The sequence below is a fragment of the Bufo bufo genome, chromosome 2, assembly GCF_905171765.1.
Source record: "Bufo bufo chromosome 2, aBufBuf1.1, whole genome shotgun sequence".
NCBI classification, from domain to species: domain Eukaryota; kingdom Metazoa; phylum Chordata; class Amphibia; order Anura; family Bufonidae; genus Bufo; species Bufo bufo.
Window position 1 is genome coordinate 685,032,197 of NC_053390.1, and position 18,660 is coordinate 685,050,856.

An 18,660-nucleotide genomic window follows, 5' to 3' on the forward strand; every position below is an offset into this window, starting at 1 on the left:
AATTTCGATTCGCTCATCTCTACTTTTAATGGAAAAAAAAATCTCTCATATGGATATAGGAAGGAAAAATTATGGCTTTTGGAATGCAGGGAGTATAAAATGAAACGAAAAAACTAAATAAATGTTTATGATGGGAAGGGGTTAAAAGCAAGTATAAGTCTGACATTGAGCCAATACAAAATATTAATATTATGTCCCCTGTCTCTTTGTATGTTTAATCTTCTATAAATTATATATTTTGTCTGCTGTTTTGCATCTTATCTCAAACATGTCTTCCTGTCCCATACAGGCATTTTCTCTTGGACTTAGTGATGCTCAACTGTACACATGGACAGATGGCCTCAGAAGAAAGGACTGGCATGACTATGACAGTATTCAGAAGGATGCACTGCGCTCAGGTACAGAAGTTTATTTGTTTTAATTTGAAAGACTTATCATATTAATCTCTAAGCATTCAATTTAGTTGAAATAGATGCATACTAGTGTTGGGCGAGCATGCTCGTCTGAACACTTTTTTACTCGAGCCTTGCGATGCTCGGCACATCGCGGTGTTCGGCTGAACACCGCTTGTGCTCGAGCGACATGCTCGAGCGAGATGCTCGAGTCTCCTCCCCGTACGTTTGTTGGCTGCTATGCAGCGAATAAACGTAGGCGTAGGTACTGCCGCTCACTGTAATGCCGTAGCCATGTTGGCTACTGGCATTACAGTGATTGGCTGGCCGAAACGCATCATCGGGTGCTATATAGCACCAGTGGACACATGGTTCGGCTCAGTCTTAGTCAGGACGAGCTGCAACAGAAGGGACAGATATTGTAGGGACAGGAATTGGTTTGTTTGTTAGTCAGGTTTTACTGGTGAAAGGTGTTAGAGACCCAAAAGTCCTTTTAAGGACTATTGTTTTATCTGGCTGCCATATATATTATTAGCGCAACCTGCGCTAAATTGTGTGCAATTGTTTGACCGCTGCTGACAGTAACACAACCCCTGCTACATCTGTTGTGTTACATTTGCACTGTGAAATTTAGCGCAATTGTTTGGCTGCTGGTGACAGCGACATTAGGAGTCACAGGAAACTAGGAATTAAAACTTAACTTTTAATCACCACATTAATATTATATCACTTCATATACCTCTAAAGTGTAAAAAACATTGATCATGATGGACCAAAAGAACACAGACATATATAAATGTATGCGGAGGGGAGGGCGGGTAATGTGCGCTAGGGGGGAAAAAAATCCCTAATATGCCTCTAACTAATGCCTCAACCCACAGGAACACACTGTTGGTGGGTGTTCTGTTGTCCCGTGCCTGCGCTATCTCACCCTCGCAATGCCCTAAATACTCCCGACGCATTTCCCCAGTAACTGGTTCATCAGGGGAAAAAAATGGGGCAAAAAATGTACTAAACAAATTGGTCCAGAAAAAAATTACACAGTAACAAACTGATAATCAAACCATAAAAAGCTCACGATACAGTTAAATATGGTTGTTAATACATTAAATATCCAAAGCATCTATTTGCACACACATCAATCAATACACGTGATCAGGCCTAAAACTCAAGAAACATTGATTGTAACAGTTCCCAATCTGATAGAAAATTGTGTAATAACCCAGTAGACTGTGTAGATGTTAATCCATAGACAGTTAATATGCATTCGTGAGACAAACAATTGATAGTTTCAGACATCAATACTCAAAACTATACACATAAAATTAATAGCTGGCCCAAGACATATAGAGAAACCCTCAGGTATACATGTATACAATGCCAGATTACCTGAGGTATGGTCAATTTCTCTACTTCTATAATACATAGTAATACCTCCAAAAATGGTTATTACTTTACATTCCCCATATGTCTACTTCATGTTTGGATCATTTTGGGAATGCCATTTAATTTTTTGGGGATGTTACAAGGCTTTTCAAAAACCCACTTTTTAAGGACCAGTTCAGGTCTGAAGTCACTTTGTGAGGCTTACATAATAGAAACCACCCAAAAATGACCCCATTCTAGAAACTACACCCTTCAAAACTGATTTTACAAACGTCGTTAACCCTTTAGGTGTTCCACAAGAGTTAATGGCAAATGGAGATAAAATTTCAGAACTTAGATTTTTCGGCACATTTTTCATTTTAATCCATTTTTTCCAGTAAAAAAAGCAAGGGTTAACAGCCAAACAAAACTCAATATTTATTGCCCTGATTCTGTAGTTTTTAGAAACACTCCATATGTGGTCGTAAACTACTGTACGTGCACACGGTAGGGCGTAGAGGGAAAGGAGCGCCGTGTGGTTTTTGGAAGGCAGATTTTGCTGGACTGGTTAATTTACACCAAATCCCATTTGAAGCCCCCCTGATGCACCCCTAGAGTTGAAACTCCATAAAAGTTACCCCATCTAAGAAACTACACCCTCAAGGTATTCAAAACTGATTTTACAAACTTTATTAACCCTTTAGGTGTTCCACAAGAGCTATTGGCAAATGGAGATGAAATTTAAGTATTTAAATTTTTGGGAAAATTTTCAATTTTAATCAATTGTTTCCAGTAACAAAGCAAGGGTTAACAGCCAAACAAAACTCAATATTTATTGCCCTGATTCTGTTGTTTGCAGAAACACCCCATATGTGCTCACAAACTACTGTACGGGCACACGGCAGGGCGTAGAGGGAAAGGAGCGCCGTGTGGTTTTTGGAAGGCAGATTTTGCTGGACTAGTTTATTTACACCATGTCCCATTTGAAGCCCCCCCCGATGCACTCCTATGGAGTTTTATGAAGTTTCTACTCTAGGGGTGCATCAGGGGTTCTTCAAATGGGACATGGTGCCAAAAAACAAAGGCCATCAAAATCTGCCTTCCATAAACCATATGGCGTTACTTTCCTTCTGCGCCCATTCATTTGGTCATACAGCAGTTTACGACCACATATGGGGTGTTTCTGTAAACTGCATAATCAGGGTAATAAATGTAAAGTTTTGTTTTGCTGTTAACCCTTGCTTTGTTACTGGAAAAAAATTATTAAAATGGAAAATTTGCCAAAAAATAGCTGTTTTGGCACCGTTTTTATTTTAATTTTTTTACCGTGTTCATCTGAGGGGAAAGGTCATGGGGTATTTTTATAAAGCAGATTCTTACAGACGCGGCAAAACCTAATATGTCAACTTTTAAAAAAATTTTTAACAGAAAAGAAAAACTAACAAAAAAATTTGAAAGCCCTAAAAAGTGTAAAAAATAAATAAAAAATAATGCGCTGATCAGCGGTACAGAGCTGATCAGTGGTGGGGTGGGCAATGCGCTAACAGTGGCCGGATGCTAAGAATGCCGACCACAGTGAGCGCATGCAAAAAAAAAAAACACTTGCGCCCAAAAAAAATGTGTGTGTGGGGGCGCCAGCACCCCTGGGGGGTCTAGGGTCACACAGCTGAGTGCTGTGGACCCCAGACACCCGATCCGGGTGCTAAACCACAATAAAAAAAACTTTTTTCCCCTAACTCTCTCTTACTATCCCTGCATAATCTACCTCTCGCTCCCTCACTGTCCCAAATATGCTGTTTTGCGCCTAATGGATGGCGACGTGTATGAGCGGGGAGATGAGCTCCGGCAATTTAAATCTGCCACTCCGCCTGCCCACCTGCCCATCCAGCCAATCAGAAGCGATCCTGAGAGTTGGCATGACCGCCACCTCTCAGGATCTAAGCACGGTGATTGGTGGTGTATTATCACACCCCCGATCACCGTCCTATTCCGGGTTATCGTGTCACCAGAGACCGAATAACCTGGAAACGCAGCAAACCGCAGGTCTGAATTGACCTGCGGTTTGCTTCGATCGCCGACACGGGGGGTCACAGGACCCCCCTGGGTATTGTACCAGGTTAAATTTAAGTGCCGTTTAAGTTAGGTCTTTCAACCGAGCTGCAGATTTATTTAAAAAAAAACTTTTTTCTTACTCTAATAAGGCTTTAGGAGTTACGTGTAAGCTCCTCTTCCCGTCGGCTGATCAGGTGGGATCTGGTTGGGCTGGGATGAGTGGCTGGGATGATGGGTATGCGGAGAACCCTGGGGACAATTTTATTTTCAATGTAGCTTTCTAACGATCTAATTTCCCACCAGGATTTGACATTATCTTTATAGGCTTCATATAATTCCTTAAATGCCAATTTTCACGTGGCTACCGAAGCAAGGCCTGGTATGTCCTTTTCAGAGAAAATATCTTTTGCCTCATTCAGCAGGGCCTCTGTAAATAAGGTACCAGAGAGAAAACCAGCCATGGTCTGTAAAACGTACAAAAAACAAAACTAGAATGTTCAATGCTGATTAGATACTTATGTAGAAAATTCCTGCTATATATCAAAGGAGTCACAGAAAGCTAGGAATTAACACTTAACTTTTAATCACCACATTAATATTAAATCACTTCATATACCTCTAAAATGTAACAAACATTGATCATGATGGACCAAAAGAACACAGACATATACAAATGTATGCAGAGGGGAGGGCGGGTAATGTGCGCTAGGGGGGGGGGAAATCCCTAATATATCCCTAACTAATGCCTCAACCCACAGGAACATCCTGATGGTATGTGGCCTGTGGTCCCGTTCCTGCCCTATCTCACCCTCGCAATGCCCTAAGTATTCCAGACATGTTTCCCCCAGTAACTGGTTCATTGTTAATATATTAAATATCCAAAACATCTATTTTCACACACATCAATCAATACACGTGATCAGGCCTAAAACTCAAGAAACATTGATTGTAACAGTTCCCAATCTGATAATAGTGTAATAACCCAGTAGACCATGTAGATGTTAATCAATAGGCAGGTAATACGCATCTGTGAGACAAACAATTGATAGTTTCAAACATCAATACTCAAAACTATACACATAAAATGAATAGCAGGCCCAAGACAAATAGAGAAACCCTCAGGTATACATGTATACAATGCCAGATTATCTGAGGTATGGTCAAGAAAGCCTCAATCAATTAAGCCCGGTACATAATTAAGCTGGGAACATATATTTGATTCATAGCTCAGGACAAATAAAAAGCCTGAATCCCGGTATATATCTCAGCTCAGTATATATATATATATATATATATATATATACATACACAGTGCTGCCCATAATTATTCATACCCCTGGCAAATTTTGACTTAAAGTTACTTTTATTCAACCAGCAAATAATTTTTTGACGGGAAATGACATAGGTGTCTCCCAAAAGATAATAAGACGATGTACAGGAGGCATTATTGTGGAAAAAAAGCATTTCTCACGTGTACAGTGGATGTTCAGCTGCCATGGCGATAGCGACGTGGTCCACCTCGATATGGATTTCCAACACCATATCGGGTCGCACCTCGGCTTTATAGTGCAAGGGGTTGTGGAACATCCAGGGAATGGAGCGCACGCCTGATAAACGTGCAGCTCCAATCCCAGACATCTGGTCAGTGGAATGCAAATGCTCTCCGCCGTGAAGTAAAGTCATACTCAAAACAATGGAACGCATACTGCGTTCCACAAGCCGGAAAAGCGCATAATAGGCGTGACATCTCGAGAGATGCAGTAGCGATGAAACGCTAATGCGCCCAATGCCATATTTTGTGGAGGGTGCCCAGTCCCTTACACAGCATTGGTATTACCTTGAACCAATTCATTAAAATGACACATTGAAAGTGGGAATCCTTAAACCAGAGATTCAAATACACGTGATGATAAGAAAAGAGTGTGTATATATCAGGCCTCTTGAAGTGTATAACAACCAGAAAAATAATTGACACATATGAAGTGGATGTTACAGATATAAGAAAACCCAATGTTGCTAAGGGTTACCAAAAGATTATTATTTATTATTTCAACAGGATAATACTCAATGACGCTTCGTGCGCCGATATAAATGACCAGATCATATGCCCCATACAATATGAATTTGAAAAACTATAGGCCAACATAAACCACTCCCACACCAGAGACACTGTTAGGATGTTATCATAAAAAGCACGAGAAAGTTAATCTTTTGTTTAGACCAAGGGGAGACTGGGATCCGAAACTATATATACATTCGGATTCCTTTTGTAAAATCCGTTGATTCCAGTCACCCCTCCTCTGTGATTCCTTGACAAGTTCCAATGCCGAGAACCTGAGGACCTCAGGTTTCCCCCATGTACCTCTAACACATGATTAGCCACTGGGGTTTCTTTTGATGACATCATTAACGTGTTCACACACTCCTCGTTGCAATTCTCTAAATGTTTTCCCTATGTAATCCTTTGGACATGAGCATTGGCACAGATATTCCACTCCCTTACTTCTACTGTTAATAAAATCTTTGATGATATATTTACGTCCAGTGGTGGAACAGGTATTAGTTTTGGTATTGGTAACAAAGCTACAGGCTCTACATCTGCCGCATTTAAACATTCCTAAAGGCCTATGGTCAAGCCATGTGCCCGGCTGTTTGGGGCTGGAATAATGACTTTGCACAAGACGGTCCCGCAAGCTTCGCCATTTGCAGAAAGTGATGCTCGACTGTGGAGGGATCGCACCAATGAGATCTGGGTCCATTTGTAAAATGGGCCAAAACTCCTTTAGGATATTCCTAATCTCCTTATTTGCTGTATCAAAGGTAGAGATAATACGAATGATGTTATCATCCTGGCCCCGCGGTTTAACTTTAGGATTTAACAATTCATTTCGGTCCTGATCCCTTGCATGTTTAAATGCTCATCGTAGGACAGATTCTGGGTAACCCCTATCTTTGAATCTCTCCTGAAATATTTTTGATTCGTGGTGGAATCCCTCCAAGTCCAAGCAATTCCACCTCATCCTGAAGAACTGACCCTTAGGTATGCCCTTCTTGAGCGCCGGGGGATGGTAACTAGACCAATGTAACAGACTATTAGTGGCCGTAGGTTTTCTAAATACAGTAGTGGTCAGCCTGTTGATTTGTTTAGTCACTTCCACATCAAGAAAGGTAATTCTATGGTCAGTATGTTCATACATAAAGGGGAGGCCTATACTGTTGGCATTCAAAGTATTCACAAATTTCTTCAGTTCCATATCAGGAAAATGACATCAATAAATCGCGTCCAAAACCCTATCTTCTCTGTCCATCATACTGGACTGTCCGGAAAACATAAGTATTCTCCCACCAGCCCAGGAGGAGATTTGCATATGAGGGCACACAGGGGCTACCCATAGCTGTCCCCCTGAGCTGGTGGTAGAAGCGACCATCAAATAAAAAATAGTTATGTGACAACACGAATTCCAAAAGATCTGCAACAAATTGATTATGGCTATTGAGTTGGAAACCTCGGGTTTTCAGATAATATTAGGTGGCCCTGAGGCCCTCGGCATGTGGGATAGAACTGTATAGAGATTCAACATCTATACTTTCCAAAATATAGTCAGAGTTAAAGTATAGGGTCTCTATTTTCCTCAAGAAGTCCATAGTGCCTCTGGTGTAGGACGGCAACGACAATACAAACTGGCTTACGATTCTGTCAATGTAAATACCACAATTGCGGGTTAATGACTCATTCCCCGACACGATGGGCCTCCCTTTCAATGGGGATACCCCTTTATGGATTTTAGGCAATCCATAAAAGGTAGCAATGCTAGGGGTGTTCGGCAGCATATATTGATGTTCCATTTCCCCAATTAATTTACAAGATGTTTCATGTAGTGGGACTCCTACACTCATAAAGCCTATGCATTAAGTGAAAGGGCTGCCAAAAATTACAAGGAATCGGCACTACAATACACCCTTTGTTACCCATAAAGGAGGGCATCATACACAGCCTTGAAAAATTATGATTGATGGCCTGCTGTTGACCCTCAAAAACATTTGGAGCAAGGGCCTGCTGATCTGACCATCTAAAACATTATGGTTGAGGGCCTGCTGCTGCTTTGGTGACTCTAGATAACCTGGGGCCGATCGTACGTCCCAGTGATGGCAACGATCCATTCAGATGTCTGGCCTATCAACTTTCGATGTTGATGTCAGCGAAAACCAGGGTGACTACGGGAAATGGGGAATCAGGGTTGGATTCCAGAGAGGGAGCCTGAGAAACAGCTATGGCTACCACATCCAAGCAAGGCAGCATGCGTGCAAATTACCTATTAGGTATAATTAGGTGAGGGCTTGCAGGTAAGCTGACCCTCTAAAACATTATATGCGATGGCCTTCAGGTGAGCTGAACCTGTCAAAGATTGTAGGTGAAGGCCTGCTGGGGAGCTGACCTTGTAAAACATTTTATGTGAGGGCCTGCTGGTGAGCTGACCCTGTAAAGCATTATATGCGAGGGCCTGCTGGTGAGCTTGTTTTTCAGCTGTCATAAGACTATGAAAACCAATAGATGGCGCTATGGAGTTATGAACAGCGCCCTCTATTGGTTTTACAGTCTTATGAGAAGTCTAATATTCTTGTCAGAAGACTGTGAAACCAATAGAGGGCACTGTTCATAACTCAATAGCGCGCTCTATTGGTTTAATAGTCTTCTGACAAGAATATTAGACTGATTCTTTTCCAGCGGTCGGGTGACGGCTATTCTGAAGCAGGCAGTGGTAACACCTCTGCCAAAGAAACCGGCGCTATTTGTGACCGATCTGAGTAACCTTAGACCGATTTCGGGACTGACGTTCGTTGCAAAGATTGGCGAGAGGGAGGTTGTTGCACAACTGCAGGGATATCTGGAGGCCAATCACATTATTGACGACTTCCAGTCGGAAGGGGTACTGAGACCGCTCTGGTCAATGTCCAGGATGATCTACTAATGGCATTAGACCAGAACGACTCCATGGTCCTAGTCCTTCTGGACCTATCATCCGCTTTTGACACTATTGACCATCAAGTCAATTGCATGATTGGAGTCGGGAAGGAATTTTTTATTCCCCTAAAGTGGAGAAAATTGGCTTCTACCTCACAGGGTTTTTTGCCTTCCTCTGGATCAACTTGCAGGATAACAGGCCGAACTGGATGGACAAATGTCTTTTTTCGGCCTTATGTACTATGTTACTATGTAAGTGTTATTGAACCGGTTGAAAGTGGTAGCCGGATTAGATGGAAAGACCTTGACATGGATGGTCTCATTTCTCCAGGACAGTGTACAACGAGTGCATAGGGTATTTCATGGTGTGGGGCCCTTGTACCTGCGACGTAAATTCACCAGGTACGCCCCGTTGAGGACATTGAGGTCTAGTAACTCTGTGAATTTTAACATCCCGCAAGTTAACAAGATCAGACGTGGAGGTAGATCCTTTTCGGCTCAAGGGGCCAGATTTTGAAACCACCTACCTCTGGCCCTGAAAATGATTCCCAGTCTTCTCTCATTCAGACGTGCTCTGAAAACCTTACTTTTCAAACAGGTGTTTGATCTTCCTATATAACACTTATTTGGTTTATATAATTTTGGGTGTTTTCTTAAATCTTAGTCTATAAATTCACGGTTGGTAATGTTTTTTTATTTCAAAGATTCTTTTTTCCCACATTTATTAAATTGTTTTCTTCACATTCTCTGTATCTCGTCCGAACCCTTTGAACCGTGAGATCCCCCTACCTTCCTCCCCTTTTTCTTGACTCTCCATTTGATAAGTGCTAGGAAATTGGGCTCTGGAATAGGTGCCTTATTCTCTAGGCCTTTGTGGCCCATGGCAAAGTGTCATGCCTTCTTTTTTTCCTCCCTGCTAAATTAGTCAGCTAAGCGCATCGATGCCCGAAGGGTAAGACTGCGTGTACACAAGACTATACATCATCATCATCATTCTTATGACAAGCTTATTAGTGTAGCCTTTTGCATTGAAAATTTGCGATTAGAATATTTATGTTCTACATTAGGATGATATCTGACACTGGAAAAGCTGGGTAATAACTCGCGATCTACACTGAGTTATTACCCAGCTTTTCCAGTGTCAGATATTATCATTCACTTACTACATAATTATTACATATTTGCTATATTGCTATATATTCGTTTTTTGATCACCATAGTAGGCGCAGAAAAGAACATCGAAAGCTGATAGGGCAGACATCCAAATGGATCGTCGCCGTCACGGAGACGTGCAATCGCCCAGAGGTTATCTAGAGTCACTAATGTGGCAGCGGGCCCTCGCCCCTAAGGTTTTAGATGGTCAGATCAGCAAGCCCTTGCTCCAAATGTTTTTGAGGGTCACCAGCAGGCCATCAATCATAATTTTTCAAGGCTGTGTATGATGCTCTCCTTTATGTGTAACAAAGGGTGTTTCGGAGTGACGGATCCTTGTAATTTTTGGCAGCCCTTTAAATTAGTGCATAGGCTTTATGAGTGTAGGAGTCCCACTACCTGAACAATTGTACCACAATGTGAAACAGGCTGTTTCGGAGTGCCTCTTCCGGCGGCAGAGCAGGACAGCACCTCCAAGGCGTAGTTTTCTCTTATCTCCCCTCCTCGGTTGGCGAAGGAGCTACAGACTCTGCCGCCAGCGTTGTCAGATAGAAATTTTTGGAGCAATTTTTCAACAAGGATTTTCTGGTATTGCACTGTTTTGCTCATCCTCTCCACCAGAGGAATGAGAGATGAGAAGTTCGCTTTGTAGTGGGGGTCGGGCAGTGTGAACAACCAGTAATTCTTGTTGTCTAAAATGCGTATAACGCGCGAGTCGCGGGAAAGGCAGCCTAACATAAAGTCAGCAATGTGTGCCAGAGTACCAACAGGCAAGACTTCATTGTCGTCATCAGGAGGATCACTCTCAATCTCCTCATACTCTTCCCCCCCTTCTGCCCACCCACGCTGAACAGAAGGAATTAAACTTCCATGGGTACTCTGTAGCGGAGGCAACCGTCTCCTGCTCCTCCTGCTCTTCTTCATCGTCCAATTTGCGCTGAGAAGACGAACGAGGGTGGTCTGGATATCACCCTGTGTAATTTCTTTCCCCATTTCCACCTCTTCCACATGCAAAACGTCGTCCTTAATTGTGAGCAGTGAGCGCTTGAGTAGACACAGAAGTGGGATGGTTACGCTGATAATAGCGTTATCGCCGCTCACCATCTGTGTTGATTCCTCAAAGTTTCTTAAAACCTCACAGAGGTCAGACATCCATGCCCACTCCTTGCTTCTGATTAGCGGAAGCTGTCTAGAAAGGCGACGACCATTACGCGATCATTACGTTGCCGATATTTCGAGTAAAAAAAAAAGACGAATATTCTAAAAACAAATATATAGCACTATATTAAAATTATTCGCAAAGTTGCGATATTCGCAATAAATATTCGTAATTTGAATATTTGCGCTCAACACTACTCATCACCAGACATGAGCTCGAGTGTCTCTTTACCCAGATTGTCAGAAGAGGCAGCTTCCCCATATGATAGTACGTCTCAGGCGAGAGGAACTTTAGATCTCTCCCTCAGGCGTATATCAATACGTACTGCTAGAGACCTGGCCGCCTCCAATGATTCTGGATTTTCGTGAAATGCCAAGGCGTCCTTCAGGTTCTCAGACAGCCCTTGACAGAATTGGCTACGGAGAGCTGGGTCATTCCACTCTGTATCAGTTGCCCACCTCAAATTCTGAGCAATTGGACTCTGCAGAACGCTCTCCCTGCCGCAAACCACGCAACTTAGATTCGGCCAGGAAAACCCGATCTGGGTCATCGTAAATAAATCCCAGAGCTCTGAAAAACTCATCCACTGACCGGAGGGATTGTGATCCGGTTGGCAAGGAGAAAGCCTAAGACTGAGTGGCACCTTTAAGTAATGAAATAATAATCCCCACTCTTTGACTCTCGTCCCCAGAAGAGTTAGGGCATAGTCTAAAATATAATTTGCAAGACTCCCTGAACTGAACAAAGTTGTCACTTCCCCCGGAAAAACTATCCGGGAGAGTGACCTTAGGTTCAGGGCAGGCTTGGGTCCCACTGCGGGAACCCACCGCCTGTGGTCTCTGAAACTGTGCAACGGCCGTACGGAGGTCAGCTACCACCAAAGACAGCCCCTGCATACGATCGACCAGTGCAGAAACAGTATCCATAGCTGAACTGAAAAACACAAAGGATAAAAAAAAATTGGGGCGGTTGATAATGTCATGGATAATGGGGAAGGGGAAAACACCAGATACACACCAAAGAAATAGACAACAGTCTAGGCCTCAATAGATAAGGAAGAGGGATGGTGACCTCCTAGTAATCCCTAGGCCTTTCCCTAACTCCTGCCAGAATGAGCATATCCTGATGGTGGAAATGCTCATACGCTGGATACCTATGCCCTGCTAAAACTGACGAGCCCTAGGATAGGTAGCAGGAGACAGCTGGTTCCTTCCCAGATGAAGAAATCCGCGTCTCTCTAAGGCCTAGAACCAAAACACAGCAGAGAACAACAAACAGAACAGGCAACTTGCACTTAGCTTTGAGATGTATGGAGAAGCGGGAGATCCAAGACAAACAAGCCCTAGCAGCTCCAAGAGGAATTATCAACCGCATGGTCAGCAGTGTGAGGCGGATCTAAATAGAGTATGTCATAGGGCTGTATCTGAAGGAAAACACAAATCTCCTTTGACATCTGTCTTTGTCTTTACCATTCTCTCTATTCTTTTTGTGTTTAGTATTATGCATTAATAAATCACATTTGGATAAACCTCCAGCTTTTCTCATAGCAGTGTCTACCATCTTTTCAGGGTAACCTCTATTCATCAAACGGTTCTGCAATTCTAGGGCTTGTTCATAATAACTCTTTTGGGTAATATTAATACGCTTTAATCTAATAAATTGTCCATAAGGGACTGATCTTTTAACACTACTGGGATGAAAGCTGAATGGTGTAGTAATGAGTTGGTAGCCGTGGGTTTACAATACCCCTTGGTCACCAACTCGTCACCCCACAACCCCGACAGTCACATCCAAAAATTCTATGTCGGAACCTCCAAAATTTAGAGTGAAATACATGCCCATATTATTCGTGTTGTTCAGGAACCTGACAAATTCAGCACACTGGGCCTCAGTGCCTGACCACACCATGAATACGTTGTCCACATACAGCAACAAAAGCTTTATATGGCATAAATATGGATTACTAGTGGTAAATACATTTCTGTCCTCCAGTAGAGATGTCGCGAAAATAAAATTTTCCGTTCGCAAACGGCGAACACGAACTTCCGCGAATGTTTGGGAACGGGCGAACCGCCATAGACTTCAGTAGACAGGCGAATTTTAAAACCCACAGGAACTCTTTCTGGCCACAATAGTGATGGAAAAGTTGTTTCAAGGAGACTAACACCTGGACTGTGGCATGCCGGAGGGGGATCCATGGCAAAACTCCCATGGAAAATTACGTAGTTGACGCAGAGTGTGGTAAGTTGAATTTGCAATGCGATTAATATAACCTGTATTAATCGCATTGCGAATTCAACTTAGAGCTAAGTTCCTAATGGTTGTATTGCTAGAATTGACGAATATAACGAATATAGCACTATATTCTCAATCTTCGTTATATTCTAGCAATACAACCATTAGGAACCCAGCTCTAAGTTGAATTCGCAATTAATATAACCTGTATTAATCGCATTGCGATTACAACTTAGTCAAATTTGTGACACAGCAGCTTCCGAATGAATCTAAGATGGATGCTGTCCTTTCTTTTTGATAGGAGGTGGGAGGGTCTGGGAGGGAGCGTATGCTGATTGGCTGGAATGTGTCTGCTGACTGTGAGGTACAGGGTCAAAGTTAGCTCAATGATGATGTATAGGGGGCGGACCGAACATCACATATGTTCGCCCGCCGCGGCGAACGCGAACAAGCTATGTTCGCCGGGAACTGTTTGCTGGTGAATAGTTCGGGACATCTCTATCCTCCAGTACAGCAAGATATATATTGGCAAACGTGCATGATATGGGAGTACCCATGGCAGTACCATGTTTCTGCCTGTACCAGTGATTCCCAAACCTAAACACATTGTTGGTCAAAATAAAAGAAAGTGCCTCCCCCACAAAATAACCACAGCAACCCCTGCCTTGTGTGGAATGCGGGTGTACAGGCTCTCAACGTCCAGAGATACCAAACTACAACCCTACTGCCAATGGAAATCCTTCAGAGCCAGCAGGAAATTGTTGGTATTGTGTAAATACGCAGGGGCACAAGTGAGAAGGGGTCTCAGTAACCCATCAACATATTTGGATAGATATTCAGTCACCGAGCCAATCCGCGCCACAATAGGGCAGCCAGGGGGTTGGCTCAGCGGCAAAAAAATACCAACAAGGTTTGGTGGAGAAGAGTGGTAGCAATTTCTCAGCCATCTGATTAGAGATAAAATCTCTTAAGACATATTTGTGAAGTAAGCTCCTAAGTTGTTGTTGTATGCCTGCATCCTGGGAGCACCAGAAGTGACTGTGCATCGTGGATGGCTCGCTCCAGATACATTTGCAGTCTGCTTTTTGCATACTATGCCCTGTGAGCTCTGCCTGCTTGTTCTCCTTCTCCTCCTTGTCTGCTTATCTGTCTCTCCCTCTGAACTCCCCTCCTCTTCCTCTCTTGTGGGCACCCACATGACGTCCATCAACACGTCATCATCGTCACCTTCACCACCACTGACATTTGAGATCTAGGAGTAGGTAGCAACAGAAGGGACCTCCCTCCTTGGGCTGATCTGGGTACTGTCGTTAGACCACTGGGTGGCTGCCGTTGCTACCTCCTCTTCCTCATCCGATGCCAAGAATGGCTGCGCATCGGTAAGGTCTGGGAATGGATGGTAAAATAATTCCTCTGACTCGAGTGCAGGGGCTATGGTGGTTGTGTACAGTATTTGGGGGTGCCTAATGAACCTGTGCCTAATGAACCTGTGCCTAATGGGGGTGCCTAATGAACCTGTGCCTAAGTCCCTAGAGAAGAGCAGTATTTGTGGAAGCAGGTATATATCGCAGGCCTCAATCAATATTTGGTGGAGGCAGGTATCTCAATACCCTTAATCAGTATTTTGTTGAAGCAGGTATATCGCAGGCCTTAATAAATATTTGGTGGTACCAGTTATATCAAACCCCTTAATCAGTATTTTATGGAAGCAGGTATATCGCAGGAATCAATAAATATTTGGTGGAAGCAGGTATATCTGCAGCGTCCCACTCATGTACGTGGGCACTGCAAAGTTATCATATTGTATTTTGTGCCATATTTCATATTATGTCATGCTGTATTTCACTTTATGTAAGATCCCTGTTAACAGGCTGTTAGGTGCAGTACATACATTTCACCACAGTATATATACCTCAGTTCAGGCCTAGTTAGGGGGTTGAGTTCAGTGCGTGTGGTGAGGAGATGGAGTAGCTGGAGTGAGGAGCAGGGAGAAAGAGAGCCCCCCCCCCCCCCCCCGTCGGCTCTCTCTCTGAGGCCCCACAGTCCAAATTTTATGCCAAGAAGCAAGGGTAAGGCCTCCTTCTGCAGTTTATCCCTCGGGGAGGACAAGTGGATAATTGTGTTTTGACTACAGAAAAGACAAAGGAAGATAACAGCCATCTTATCAGGCTTATGGGCTCCTTTGAATTCGGTGTCAGACAATCTAGCTACAGGCAGCCTCACCGGTATATAGAAGACAGGCCAATCTGTTATGTCACTTAAGTGGAAGGAAGGATCAGAAACCACCGTTACTGGGATTAGAATAAGGCAAGGAGCAAGATACCAGCCAGATGGATTTTCACTAACGTAACTGAACTTTGATCTGAATTTTTTATCTACAAAAAGCCTGTTACTTAAAAAAAAGTTATTACCTCTGCATACAAGAGAGACTGTGTTATCTGTGAATGTCATTGCTACTGAGAACCAGCTAAACAGTAAAAGTTGTGAGTTGGATTCAACTGCTGTCCTACTCCTTAATTCAACTTCTACTCTCACCATTGTTGTACCACAACGGTACTGGCGTCACAACTAACGGGACCTAGCCATAAGCACATACAGCAAGTTACTACCAGGGGCACTTCAGCCACCATCTGGCCTGTGTCCCTCATATCTGAGTGTGCCCCGGAGAATTCCTGTGCTGTTCTCCCCATCACTGCACTGCTGGCCCAGGGAGACATCTGCTAACCGTGAGTACACGATGAACTGTTGTACCCTTTGGCTCACGTGAACCTCACGTGTTCTCCCCTGCAGACCAGCACATTGCATATCATAGGCCTCAATCAATATTTGGTGGAAGCAGGTATATCCAACCACTTAATCAGTATTTTGTAAAAGCAGGTATATCGCAGGCCTCAATCAATATTTGGTTGAAACAGGTATATCAAACCCCTTAATCAGTATTTTGTGGAAGCAGATAAATTGCAGGCCTCAATCACTATTTTGTGGAAGCAGGTATATCAAACCCCTTAATCAGTATTTTGTGGAAGCAGGAATATTAAAGCCCTCAATCAGTATTTTGTGGAAGCAGGTATATCGCAGGCCTGAATCAATATTTGCTAGAAGCAGTTATATCGAACCCCTTATTCAGTATTTTGTGGAAGCAGGAATATCGCAGCCCTCAATCACTATTTTGTGGAAGCAGGTATATCAAACCCCTTAATTAGTATTTTGTGGAAGCAGGTATATTGTAGGCCTCAATCAATATTTGGTAGAAATAGGTATATCGAACCCCTTAATCAGAATTTTGTGGAAGCAGATAAATTGCAGGCCTCAATCACTATTTTGTGGAAGCAGGTATATCAAACCCCTTAATCAGTATTTTGTGGAAGCAGGAATATTAAAGCCCTCAATCAGTATTTTGTGGAAGCAGGTATATCGCAGGCCTGAATCAATATTTGCTAGAAGCAGTTATATCGAACCCCTTATTCAGTATTTTGTGGAAGCAGGAATATCGCAGCCCTCAATCACTATTTTGTGGAAGCAGGTATATCAAACCCCTTAATTAGTATTTTGTGGAAGCAGGTATATTGTAGGCCTCAATCAATATTTGGTAGAAACAGGTATATCGAACCCCTTAATCAGTATTTTGTGGAAGCAGATAAATTGCAGGCCTCAATCACTATTTTGTGGAAGCAGGTATATCAAACCCCTTAATCAGTATTTTGTGGAAGCAGGAATATTAAAGCCCTCAATCAGTATTTTGTGGAAGCAGGTATATCGCAGGCCTGAATCAATATTTGCTAGAAGCAGTTATATCGAACCCCTTATTCAGTATTTTGTGGAAGCAGGAATATCGCAGCCCTCAATCACTATTTTGTGGAAGCAGGTATATTAAACCCCTTAATTAGTATTTTGTGGAAGCAGGTATATTGTAGGCCTCAATCAATATTTGGTAGAAACAGGTATATCGAACCCCTTAATCAGTATTTTGAGGAAGCAGGTATATCGTAGGCCTCAATCAATATTTGGTACAAAAAGGTATATCAAACCCCTTAATCACTATTTTGTGGAAGCAGGTATATCAAACCCCTTAATCAGTATTTTGAGGAAGCAGGTATATCGTAGCCCTCAATCAGTATTTTGTGAAGCAGGTATATCAAACCCCTTAATCAGTATTTTCTGGAAGCAGGTATATCACACCCCTCAATTTTTTTTTTGCCACAACAGTTATATCACACCACCCTGTTTATTTGGGGCAACAGGTATATCGCAGCCCTCATTCAGTATTTTGTAGAAGAAGGTATATCACACCCCTCAATCCGTTCTTTTTGGGGCAATAGGTATATCACACCTGTTGCAATTAGTTGTTCCAATAGCGTTTGTCCCTCTATATAGCTGCAATACAAATGCAATACAAATGCACTATAATATACTTTCTATGTTAGAAAGTATATTATAAGTATCTCACACTCCTCAGTATATCACACCTATCAATTGCTCTCCTATACCAGTCCTTAAAAGAACTTTTGTGGCCCTATTAGCTAGCGTTTGGTGTCCCTAACAGCCTGTCCCTGCTCCACAAAGCAACCTCTCCCTACACTGGCAATACGCAGAATGTAAAATGGCTGCCAGATCGATTTCTTTTATAGGGTGGGGGTGTGTCCATTTTCTGAAACATCTTAATTGGCTGTCCTGTCCTACCTGATCGATGTGTCATGGGTCAAAGTTTGGCACAATGCAAAATAATATGGCGCCGGCGGACATCACCATATGTTTGCATGTTCGGCAAAACTCGAACGTGCAAAGAGACTGCCGGGTGAACCACAAGGCCATCTCTAATTGTAATCGTGGGATTTCTGCTCCAATGCTCTCTTTTGTCTTCCCATCCTCCACCTTGTCCTCACCCTTCCCTCTTAGCACAGTTCACAGTGGTCCTCCAACATATCACCTATGCAAAGCTTGGCGTTGTGACGTGGTTCTGCACCTGGTCAGCCTTGAGCTTAGCCACACCATTGAGAAATTGTTCCGGCTTACCAATAAAGAAATCTAACCACTGGCTGTCTCCAACTGGAGATTGGAACCATAAATAATGATAATGAGAGGAACATTTTGTCTGCGCTACACCAGGGAGGGCTGACCCATGCAACCTGCATGGTGCACATTTTCAATCGTGTTGTCACCGTGTCTCAAGTCTTCCCCTGAACTGCAAGAGCTGTTAAAAAGTCCAGGAAACTGTACATGCACTTTAGCCACTCTTAACATGCAAACCACACCCTTCTTTAGCTGCAAAGTCAAAATTATCACCCATGAATTTTATACACAACTTCCAAAATGACAGGGTCAGGAGAACCAGGAAGAACATG

General features: G+C 42.9%; 1 protein-coding gene across 1 annotated transcript in view; it reads left to right on the plus strand.

Moving 5' to 3' along the window:
- The first annotated feature begins 268 nt into the window (after nt 1-268).
- GALNTL6 (polypeptide N-acetylgalactosaminyltransferase like 6) overlaps nt 269-18,660 on the plus strand; it is a 1,828,331-nt gene continuing 1,809,939 nt past the window's right edge. The window contains exon 1 of the mRNA XM_040419898.1: nt 269-398. Within this exon, the coding sequence (XP_040275832.1) occupies nt 269-398 (130 nt within the window). The remainder of the gene's footprint in view (nt 399-18,660) is intronic.